Source organism: Hetaerina americana, unplaced genomic scaffold (assembly GCF_022747635.1).
Source record: "Hetaerina americana unplaced genomic scaffold, ioHetAmer1.1.p SCAF_8, whole genome shotgun sequence".
Lineage (NCBI taxonomy): Eukaryota > Metazoa > Arthropoda > Insecta > Odonata > Calopterygidae > Hetaerina > Hetaerina americana.
Window position 1 is genome coordinate 71,289,073 of NW_027287427.1, and position 12,264 is coordinate 71,301,336.

A 12,264-nucleotide genomic window follows, 5' to 3' on the forward strand; every position below is an offset into this window, starting at 1 on the left:
ACGTCACTCCTACTTGGAGCAATCGGAACTATCAGAGCGTAAACAAGAGTATAAAACAGCGCGAGTAATGGCTTGTGATGTTCGAGATGGGTTTTATTTTCACATGTGTTGCCCTTAATATGTGTTTGAATATACGCATTTATTATGTCTTATTTTGTTGATTTTAACGTGTCCATAGTGAAACTAGCTTTTGGGTTAATGACATTAGGAGTTTTCATCACGAGTATTTTTGTTATTATCTTTGAAAAGTATTTACCGCGGTTTCTAATTGACACGTATAAATATGGGAAATTTGCTGTTAAAAATCCATCAAAATTCATCATAGTAGTTCCTAAAAGGTAAAAAGCGTTGTTTTAATGTTGAATATTTTAACTCTTTGATAATAACCGTATATCTCTTTTCAGTTGGTTCAGACATTTCTACATTGTTGGTACAATCTGCACTGGCATGACCATGGTAATCATGATAAATGGTTGCCTCTTTGGACGGAAACCACCGGCTCTGCTTCTTTCGTTTTTGGACGTAGTTGACTCGAAAAAAAGGATACCTTCAGGTTGAGTTAGACCCTTCAAGAAGACATTTTGGCAATATTCATTTACGTGTCATTTGTTAGCAAGTAAATTTTACTCAAATTTTTGCACTAATAGGTTCTGCAGTTGGCTCTGTTGTGGGCATATCTCTGTTATTTGTCCATTGCATTGCCCGTCTTTGGGAAACTCATTTCATCAGTGTATTTTCGCAATCAAATATCAACATCGTTCATTACGTCTGTGGCATTGTACATTACATAGGCTCTGCCGTCGCTATCCTGGCAGAAGCCCCAGGGTTTTCACATGGCGCTGAATGTAAGTTGAGTAAGAATTTTTCAGTATCCTAGACTTGGTTTCATGTTAATTCATATCTTCTTCTGGAATTCAGGTAGTTTCTCTTGGAATGAGTTAACTTTTGCAGAGTGCTGTGTTGTTTTTATATTCGGCTTGGCGTCCTTTGAACAGCTAAAATGTTCCATTATTTTGGCCAGTTTAAGGAAAAATAAGACTGGTAATGTTATCTGGCAATTAATGAATCTTTAAATCCAATATATTTGCCATTCATGTACCTTGTTTACATTACATTTCACCAGGTGCTGTTCGTACATATAAACATTCGATTCCCACTGGGAGGTTATTTGAAGTTTTATCTTCACCACATTTAGTGGCTGAAATTATTATGTACATGGCTCTGACATATATATTGCGAAGCAACCAGACATGGTGGTTTATATTTACTTGGGTGCTGACCAACCAGGTAAAAAAATTATCTTATGAGCTTGTTTTTGATGTTCATTACAAAACTAAAAAAAAATATATTTTGCGTATTGGAAGCCAAATTGTTGCCATTTTCTCTCATTTGAAAGTGGGTTATTTATCTGGTACAGTCTTATTAATTTCCCGAAGATTTCACCTAATTTTTCGACTATTTTAAAGCTTTTGTGGCCTTCTTGCTTAGTCTCAGATTCATATTTTACCAGAATCATCCCCCTCTTCCTTCAGTTTGTACTTTAACTTTATGTATTGTATTAGATTATTTCATTGTGTTTACAGTGTGCGGTGGCATGGATGAACCATAAATGGTATCAGAATAACTTTCCCGGCTATCCTAAAGTGAGGAAAGCACTAATACCATATGTATTTTAAGCTTTCTGGATTAATGTAGTTTAACATGTTTAAAAAATAAAGATTAGATAATCTGTGTAGTCCATTATTTTGAACATAGTACAACGTAGTTACTTTGAGGTCAGAAAACTAAATGTGGTGCTAGATTAAAAATAATGAGTTTTTTCATGGTATATATGTTCATTTTTCTCGTATATCATAAGGTTAATGATAAGCATGGTATTCATTCCAGCATGGCAAGCACACACTGCCTGCAATAAATTAGGATATTATTTAAGCGATCAAGTAAAAACCAACCATTCTCTTAATCTTATAGTCTATTTGAAAAATGTTTGCTTGGGCGGGGGAAGACCTTATAATTTTCCTGTCCTCATTCTTGTCCTAACAAGTTCCTATTCAGTCAAATTCTTCTTACTGAAAGTTTACTAATTTGTCCCTTTTCTGTATCTTCTGTGCTGCTCTCGCTTTGCTAGGATTTAGTGATACAACAACCAGTGAAGCCCTACCTCTCCTGCTGCCAGGCATAACACTCTAATTAAGCAAAGTCCTGTACTTACTAGATCTAATTTTCATTAGAATATATCAATCCATAAAGTATTGGGATTAATGTTTGCGGTGGTTTCCATTTGCCTTCTCAAGTTTTTTGGACATAAAACAATCACTCAATAGCCACCCCATCGTGGTTGGATGCCTGAGCAGCTGCCTCACTGAGGAACAGATGCTACAAAGATTACCTATCCGTCTCAGGTGATGCTACCAGGAAGAAATATCATTCCTCCTGCCAGTACAGCTCTAGGGCTCATCAGAATGCACAAGGTTGTAGTCCATAGTAATTGTTCATATCATTTATTTTTGCATCTGGTGCTGAATAGTGGAAATAGAATGAAAAACCAATAATGGCAATGAATATTGGACAACAGAAGATCCTGATTTATGAAATTAATGGTGGATGGGGAGCAAATGAATATTCCAGAGCCTAGAATTGATTACCTGGCTACTTCATTCTAGTTGGTCACATTAGAAAATTTCTCTTTTCCGACATTTGGTAATTCGATGGTTAGACAGATGATATGGATATTTGCTGCCCTTGAGAGGTTATTACTGAGAAAGAAAATCTGTAAGTTATGAGGGCAATTTTTTTCAAAAATTCACCCTTAATGCCCTCAAAAATCAAGCATGTACAATGCGATGTCCTGCCAGCCAACAGTACGCGTGAGGCAATGATATGTATATACACCCATATGTTAGTCATGTGAAGAGTTGTAACAATCTACCACAGCTGAAAGATGTAGTTTTAGCAAATTTTTATCGTGTTTGGCAAGACAAAACATCACCAAGAGATCAACATTAGTAGAAAAGTTATGCAAACAAAGCAACTAGCTAGCTTTCACTAAAATTGATGGAATATATATTCAGCCAGTCTACTTTTAAATACATAAAGAAAAAAATGAGACCAATCAAAAACAATGGATGTATGCGAGCATAATTCAGAAGACATAAGTACAGGAATATGCCACTTGGAGTTAGTGTATTATTGATATGAAATAACAAGTGCAATCTGAAAGGTTTCTTATATTAATAAACAAATTATGAGTTAGTGCTAAGCATACTTTGATTCATGTAAACATTAATGCTCAATGATTAACTTGGGAACGGGACCAATTATATTGTTGGCTAATATTAAGTCGTAAACAAACACTAATCCTTAATACCTTCAACCTTGATTGAATCAGCAATTCCTCCAAGCTCCTGCATAAATTCATCAATTATTCTCATTTTTGGAAATAACACAACTCCATAAACTAATTGACTATATCAAAGGAAATTACTATCCTTGCCCATATAAAATTGATGAAATACTCCTGAAGAACCCTGCAAAATTCTAGGGTATAGTTTAATGTATGTCACATAGTCACTTTGATAGGCCTGTAGAATATTCCAAGACCAAATTTTCTTCATTCAAAAACTAAGATTGGTTTACAAATTAATAATTTTCTCTGCATAATTCCTTATAAAATCTCTCTTAAGGCTGCATTTGACAATATTATTGATTAATAATTTGATTGTTGGGTAGCACAAGGTAGCTTCCAGAAAAAATTACCCTAAAATCATGGATGCAGTGTTAAAATTTGTCGTCATCCACAGCTGCCTAAATTGCGGAGGATGGATTTCTACCTTTTCGGTCTGGGATGTCAACGAAGTAGCATTTATGTAAATTTGGCACGGTGATTAGACTTAATATATTCGAGGGAAATCTTTTGAATGTAAAAGCACTGACCAGGAAGTAATTTACGTCATGATATATATGTGGCTTGGTACTCAGCACTTTGATAGTTACGTCTAAGTACAAGCTAGTGTTAACCTTTTGCACTCGGATGTCGAGTGTGACTCGACGTGGTTAGCAACGGCAGCAGCTCGTATGTCGAGCCACACTCGACATGGAGTTTCACCACGAGGGGAATTGGGATTTTTGTCTATTTTTCCAATAACTTTTCTTGTGGTCATCTGCATGAAAGGAAAGTTAAAGCTTAATTAATAGCATGGCTTGTTTTATAAATGAATAGTATTGACCCATGATGTCATCGTCGACATAAATGCCGTCTCCCAAAGGATGCCACCACCTACGCAGATGTTCGTTGTAATCTATTTACTGTGTTATAAGTTCTTTTTCATTTGCATTGTTTGCCTTTCATTACTTGGAAGTCAGCTAAATGTAAGGCAATGTCTTTCAGAGATTATCGGTGTCTGAAAAAAAGATCACCAGAATGTAAAGTTACCTCAGTCAGCTGATCCTCAGTTCATTGCTTTCTAGTTTGGACTCGTTTATTCTAGTTCATTTATTAATAGTGAATTATCTATTTATTTACTCTAGTTTATTTTCCTTCTCTTCCTAGTGTCCGCTGTCTCATCAAACATTCTGCCTGCTCTTTTTCTATCAATTGCATAGTAAGGAATCTTGAGTAGGAGGGCCCAAGATATGATCTATTATATTCATAGTAAAACACGAACCTGAGGCCTTTTCCTGGAGTCTACCTTTTTTGAGGTTGCATCATCGTTTGAGGAGTGGCCAAGACATGAGTCATTGATTCATAGTAACACAAACCCTAGCACTTTTCCTTTGTCGTGCTTTCTTGAGGTTGCATCATCCTCCTGTGGTAAATAAACCTTCCTCATCTTAGTCTCCGAGGTTTACTTACATTTCTAGAAGCATAACGCAGGTGTTTTTCCCCAATGACAGAGGGTTCTCTTACAACAGATGCTTTCTCTTTAGTTGGACGAATGCTTTGCCAGCAAGTAGTTACTCATACTGAACGATTTTCCCCTCATCACGATTGATAAGTATACCAAAGAATTAGAAAGCGGAGACGAAGAATTTTACATCGAAACTGACGAATTTATTATCAAATATAATAGTGACTAAAGTGAGTCTTGAAATGAAATGTTAGGAAACTAGTACACGATCTCGTTGGAGAATTCCGAGATGGAACACATACTTCCAGGGTTAGATTACCATCCACAAGCATAGATCAACGTTTAGATGGAAAACTCCATATAATCACACCTCACCCTAACAAAAAACAAAGATTGTGCGGTTTGCTCTGACCAAAAAATCAAAGGAGGAAGAAGAGAGACGATATATATCTGTGAGGCATGCGAATGTAAACCAGGTCTTCATGTTGGTGAATGCTTCCAAATATATCATGCCATGAAAAATTATAGTTTATCAATAATTATGTCAAAAAATCCAAATAAATAAGTTTGTATGAAAAGAAACTCCAGTTTTTCATTCTAGTGCCACGCTTAGCTAATTTGGGGTATTTAAAAAATTGAATCCCAAGTAGACTAAGGCAATCGAGAAAAAAGCACCCGAGTGCAAAGGGTTAACAAGTGGTCAAAATGTAAGGATGCAGATTTCTCCAAAGATGGGATTGAAAAATGTGTTTATCACTATGAATTTGACTGAAGACCGTAAAAACATTGTTGAAGAATGTTGCTTTCAAATGTATATTATAAAACTTTGTCTTGCCACTAGGTTCATATTTTATTTCAAAACATCAGTTACTTTCTGGACAGCCCTTGTATTTAGTGAAGATCCCTATTGTTATATATTATCTGAAGAGTATAAAATGCAAATTCAGAAGGAACAAGCATATCCCTTTAACAATTAAATATCAGACTGCATTTCTAACATCTTTAAAGCACTGAGGGATATGCTGCGACAATATGTCTGTCATTCACGATTATGCATAAGTTTCTAAGAGTAAAATTCACCTTGACCAGGATCCCAGTCAAGACTAATGATTTTACACTGAAATCTCTGTACATTGATCTCTTTGGTGAAGGGTAAAAATTCTCCAATTATTTCAGTTTTAAATCATTACGCCCAATTCAGCATAAAGGGAGTTCACAACTCCAAAAGGAATGAAGAAATTGCCCCCTACTTACTGCCGAAGCAATCAAAGGAGAGAAGACTCGGTCACAAGACAACATAAAAATGCGAAGGCATTGTTGCCAAATACACTTTAACACTCTCCTTGGATACTCCAATCAGCTTATGTGAATGTAGTAATCATTCACTAAAAACAAGAACTTACTGGATTCAAAGCTTTTATTACATGACCAACACTTGAAATCCAATTTTTATATATTTTAATACAGAAACATTATCATTGAGGTGCCCCTCTTCCACGCCCGAAACCTCCGCTCTGTAAGAAAAGGGAAACGACAGTATTAAGAAATTTAAATAACTAAAACAATTATATCTGTGCTTGTGATGGCACCCTTAGCATAAAACTACTTCTGTCAACTAATTTTGGTCCATGGAGAGGAATGGGACATTTCATGGAAATTTCCACATATAATCAGGAATTATGGAGTTCTTATGAAATTTCATTCACAGGCATTAAAATATGTTCCACAATTGAGTAATACTAATTGAGGAATTCCAATTGATGGCAGGGTTCAATTTATAAAAAAAATTATCAAATGAGATGTTACATGAATTATCATTTAAAATGTCTCAATAAAAATGTTGCATTCACCAAAAGTTGCTAAACAGTAATATGCATTTTGATTAATGCCTCATTCACAATCTCTCAGAGCAACTGCAATAGTGAAATGCAATTAGATGGCATTTTACACATGATAATGGCATTACTCAATTTGAACAAAGAGAATTCTCAATGCTTATTCCCGAGCAAATGCATAATATGATTTAAAAGATAATGTAGCCCTATGAATTGGGCATGGATGAAAATTGCAGTCAAAAAATATTAATGAAACCATGTAACAAGTTGTGAATGTTACTTTAAAAATAACAAGAGACTAAATACTCTGCATGAATAAGGGATGAGATAAAACTAGCTCAATCACTTCAATTTTGCAGTAAGAAATAAAATAAAACTCGTCCTTCCTGTTTGAGTTATGTCCTCTATATAACAGTTGGATTGTACTTCATGCATATGGGGAACCAGGACATTACTTGAGATCAACTAGTTTTAATTTAGCTCTATTCCAAAATGAGTATTGGCATCAAACATGCTGTGAACTGCCATTAAGCAAGATGTGTATGGATATTTAACAAAAGGACATTCAACAAATCCAAACCTATGGAAGAGCTCATTGGATGAAAAAGAAATAGCATCATTCAACTTTAAGTGCATCGAACCTTTCATATCAACAGAACTCACCGAGATATATCATCAGTGCCACATTGAACATGAGGGGATTCTTTTTACCATCGTGTTTAACACTTTCAAATGAACTACGAAGTGAAAAAGGTACACAGGCCTATTTGTCGGGGCCCCAAATTTTTTCTTAGAGCTTGGACAGAATATTTTGTAGCAGTAGTTTTGAGGAGGTGACAGACAGTTAAGGTCTTTGGCGCAATTAGGGATAGATGGGAAGGGTGGAAAGAAACCCAGCATCGGCATTAAACTACTCTTGCCGAAAGATGCCAAGGGGTCTGCAATTAAATGTCCCATCTGACCAACATCATACTCAAAGCGCCCTTCACAAAGCACCTAAACTAGGGGTCGGGATACCACAGAAAAATCTGCCGCCTCTGGGATTTGAACCCGGGCCTTCACAGTGGGAAGCTATTAAATTAGCCATGGCACCATTACCATACCCAGAGAGTATATTGATTATTTTAGTTCTTGGTAAGCTACTCAGCACATGGCCACAAAAATCTGCATGCATTGCAGTTATATGTATGATTATGGCTTTTAATTATCCTTTCCCAGGGTTCCTTAGAAAAATTGTTGCGAGTCCACCACTAGGTCAATGGAGCATGGCAATAAATAATATTTTTCAGAGCACCACTTTAAAAGCTATTGGTTTAAGGTAATCCTATTACACATTATCAATATCAATGATAAGTTTCATGTAAATAATTTAAGCACATAGAAGGCCTCCGAGAAATAACTTCAGAAGCATGCAACAAATGTGTAATTAGTAAAGCCATCAATCAATGATTGGTAGCTTAAGAACTCCTGCTGCAGGAGAGGCCACCGATGTGATGGAAATATTTTGTTGAATTGGACCCTACACCATATGAGCTCCTACTTGAGTGACGGTAGATTTACACCTGGAGTTTGCTATACCTGGACACTTGTTTTCATGCATGTTTTTCCTTCAGATATTGTACCTACACAACAACCAAGCTAAAGCATAGAAAATATCTATCTCAAATAAATCTCATTAGGAATGAAGCTGAAGTGCAACAGGGTCAAAGGCATGTCATGTTATGCGATAGATCAGGTTTGCGGTCACTGAGGATATTACCAAATGAGAAGTGCAGCCAAGAAATAAAGCGACCAGCTAGGCAACCAGAATTTACTTTATCATAATCCTAACTAATGAATTTTATTATCGGACAAAGATACTGCCAATGCCTAAATTAAGAATTATGTGAAATGGTACAACACACTTAGGAAAATAGATATAATGCTATTACTTTATTTAAGTTTCCATCTACGACTACCAATAATATAACACTACAACACCTCTACTTCTGGGGAGCCACTATGCAAAATATAAATATTGGCGGTTGACAAGTTACGGACAAAATAAACAATAACGAAGTTAGGTGAAATCATAGTGAGTATTAATTATGTCAGCTTATTTCAATACTAGTCTTATTGAAAATGCAAATGTAACCATTGAACATACATTTTATACTTAAATTTCTAAGTAACAGATAAGTCTGATATCTGCCTTATGATATTTCATTAAGTTATTCATTGCAGTAAAATTTACAATGCGGCGGGTCAGGTTGAAATGCCATAACACAATACCATATGGTTTTTTTAGGCAAACCTGACACCACCTCTCAGAAAAATCAAGTTTCTACTTAAAAATGATTCTTTTAAGCACACATGGTTACTTGCTTATCCCAGGCCCATGCAACCTTTAATTTATCTCTTCACCTAACGAATAGTGTTATTCCATTAAATTAATGGAATTCATTTAAACATATGCAATTGGTCAGAATGAAAATGAGGCTAAATATCAAATCGTGATAAGTGATGATATATTCCAAGGTGTATGCCAGGACACAATTTAAGATGATTCTGATAGCAAACAAGAAAACCACCATGATTGATGCCATGATCATTACCTAAGGGTGAGGAGAACTTTTCTTTTGAAGAATTAGAACAACCTCACATAACCACATGGATTAGACCATACCCATGACAAAATATTAGCGAGAAACAAAAGAAATACCCAAGATAACATGATACTTACAAATTCAAATTCACCAGTTCCAGCACCCACATCACCCTTCTTATCTGGACCACCAGCCCCAGGAGCACCTGGCGCTCTTCTGTACGACTGCCTGTCCTCAGCCCTCTTGCCCATGTCACCACTACGGGGAGCAGTGGGCCTCACTCGCAGTGGCTCCTGCTTAGTCGCCCTCTTCAGGGTTGATGGAACAATCTGATTTGGATGAGTAGAGACAAAGTAATAAATGTAAATACCATGCCACACATTGTTCATTGAAAGAATATTCAAGAGACATTTATTGTAACATTGGCAGTCCTTTTGCTGACACTATCAGTGTACTTCCCTTACAATGAACTACCCCAACAATCATTAAAATGTATCAAATCAGCCTACCATTATTTCCAGCAGTTAAAATAGCCCTCGTTATAAAAGTGAGTTAACGTTATTAAAATACAGAGCATTCAATAAGAAAATAAAGAGCGAAATATATCAGTTACAGAATAAGTTATGACTTGTGCTTACTGCAACACTACCAAGAGGAAACAGTAAGGTAAGCGCGCATAAATATCGCCGAGGGAATCAGATGACTACGGTCGAGTTAGTCTTGAGCAAAAAATGTTTTAAAATACGATAATGCACGAACCTCAGCTGGCAGATGAAGATACTCCCGCAAGTAACTAATACCTTCATTTGTGAGGTACCAGTAGAAATGCCTCCAAGCAAATTGCTCCTTAACATACCCTCTGGATTTCAGAGACTGTAAGTAAAACATTTCTATCAAGGGTAAGATAAACATAATAATTCAACATCCTCAGCAATACGAACAATAAACACTGAAAGGACAAGAGTTTATCAAAGTGTTGTAGATGCAAATGCCTATGATATTACAAACGAAAATTAAATACAAGTACCTGCATGGCCTTAATTACATGGAGGTTTGGAATAAGTTCTAATTCAGAGTGCTTAGGTGCATGAAAATCCTTTTTAGCCACCATAACACCTTCTTTGAAAAGGTATTCATAAATGGCTATGCGATTTTTCTTCGGCATCAACATCCTAAAATACAATGTAAGTTAATAATTAGATACCTGCTGTTTTTGAAAATCAGGCGGAGCACGCAACTAAAACTTGCATATAACGAATTATTTGAATGAACTATATATTAATTACAAAAAAATTAAAAATAACAAATAATATGAAATCATAATAATGTATATCTAAAAGCAGATGACAATTATTATTCAAGATTTAAATTTCTCCCCGACTTACTTGGACACGACGTGTTTACGACCACCGGGAAGAGGAAATGACGGATGACTAAAATAGTCATAGTAATGCCAATGACTTCGAAGACATTTTTTCAATCATAAAGAAAAATATCATTTATTTTAAATAAAATTAATTTCATTATTTATTTAAAAATTTATCACGATGGGGAAATGTATTATTAATACACATTTGACTAGTAAACTTAATAACAAAACAGGAGCTTATTGCGACCCGGCGCACTGAATAGTGTGGCGAGAACGAAGTGGGAGGGTGAAACAAGGCAAACCTATGCAAACGAACATATTTTGGCAAATCTCCTTGCTAGTGCATGAAGGCTTGTTACATCAAATCATTTCGCGAATTATTTTGTATTTGGGATATTCATTATCACATTCCTTGACGCTAATTAAAAAAACCTATCGAACATTCGCGAGGCCCCAGGTCTACTACCACTTATTCAGGCAGCACAATAGCAATTCGCAGGTTGAGATTTGCCGAAAAGAGTTTGTAATAATGCTATTTTTTTAAATTTGGCTTCAATTGCTTCCTGGCTTGCCCAGTATCATTTCTTCTGTACCCGAGTAGCCACTTTGATAAATAACCGTCCAAGTGCATAAGATTTTTCTCATTTTTTCCTGCCGATTGTTTGTTCTACAGCTGTGTTGTCGCAGCAAGTTCCAAAACATAATTGTCAATGTGACACGCAGAACTAATGAATGCCTATCGATAGTATTTGGAGAATAAATGTACTACGGAGGCATGCTCACGCAAATTTTGAACAAAATCCATTATTTATAGTAAAAATATGGCCTCATACAATTAATTGACATTGTGAAGATGTTATTTTTTGGGGATCGGGACGGTATACTGCCTTCCTACCCCGAGGTTCCAGATCCTGGTGGTGGCCCGAGTTTTCAGTTGTTCCCCGATCCATACTTGGCGTGTTATGTGGAGAGCACTTGTACGTCGTCCGTCAGATCGAACGTTAGATTGTGGACCCTTTGTCGCCTCTCAATAAGAGAAGGCAAATACCGATGCCGGGTTTGTCTTCACCCGTCCTCCATTAACTATACAATATCCTATCCCTACCGAATTACTCACCTGTCATTTATGGCACAGTTGATCTCTGCCGCCGGTCGTCTCCCCTAATAATTACTGCTTCAAAATGTTTTATTAATTGACAAATTTCTGACAGGGTGTGGTAGTGCATATGACAGAGTTGCAACTCAAAATGCATAGCTAGAGAGTCATTCCAAAAATAAAAACGTTAGTATTGAGATCCCTCCTTATTCCATATGAGTTAAAGCGGACTCGACATGTCTATGCTCATTAAAAAGTGTCAAGCTAAGTTACCAGGCGAGCAATTTTCCCACATCCTAAAAGAAATTTGATAGCAGTGATCCCATTTAAATCAATACCTACCGATGGAAGGAAAAGTTCAGGAATAGATTCTCTGGCAGTTACTTAATGTTCTTGTCAGTCTTCCATGAAAGCCCTGCTCACTGGGGGCAACTTGTTTAGTTCTTACTGGCCATAAAACTAAAATCCACACATCAACATGGGTGCTATCATTTTCTACATGGAGAAAGACAACACATCATTTTCCTAATTC

At 36.2% G+C, this 12,264-nt stretch overlaps 2 protein-coding genes across 5 annotated transcripts; one reads left to right on the plus strand and one right to left on the minus strand.

Annotated features, from left to right (window-relative positions):
- The first annotated feature begins 43 nt into the window (after positions 1–43).
- On the plus strand, positions 44–5,414 carry LOC139697648 (polyprenal reductase). 4 transcript variants are annotated; one of them, XM_071596440.1, is made up of 6 exons: positions 44–338; positions 405–553; positions 648–845; positions 919–1,041; positions 1,124–1,287; positions 4,550–5,414. In XM_071596440.1, exons 1-6 carry the CDS (start codon positions 145–147, stop codon positions 4,613–4,615), a joined length of 894 nt encoding a protein of 297 aa, XP_071452541.1. In that variant the 5' UTR covers positions 44–144; the 3' UTR covers positions 4,616–5,414. The 4 variants fall into 4 exon arrangements, with proteins under 4 accessions (XP_071452541.1, XP_071452539.1, XP_071452540.1 ...); XM_071596438.1 differs by lacking the exon at positions 4,550–5,414 and adding an exon at positions 1,563–1,735; XM_071596439.1 differs by lacking the exon at positions 4,550–5,414 and adding an exon at positions 1,584–1,735.
- An 832-nt stretch (positions 5,415–6,246) lies between these two features.
- LOC139697651 (small ribosomal subunit protein eS10-like) lies at positions 6,247–10,719 on the minus strand. The gene is made up of 5 exons (XM_071596446.1): positions 10,653–10,719; positions 10,295–10,439; positions 10,027–10,140; positions 9,405–9,596; positions 6,247–6,361 (listed from the first exon to the last, which is right to left on the minus strand). Exons 2-5 carry the CDS (start codon positions 10,436–10,438, stop codon positions 6,323–6,325), a joined length of 489 nt encoding a protein of 162 aa, XP_071452547.1. The 5' UTR covers position 10,439; positions 10,653–10,719; the 3' UTR covers positions 6,247–6,322.
- Between the last annotated feature and the right edge of the window lie 1,545 nt (positions 10,720–12,264).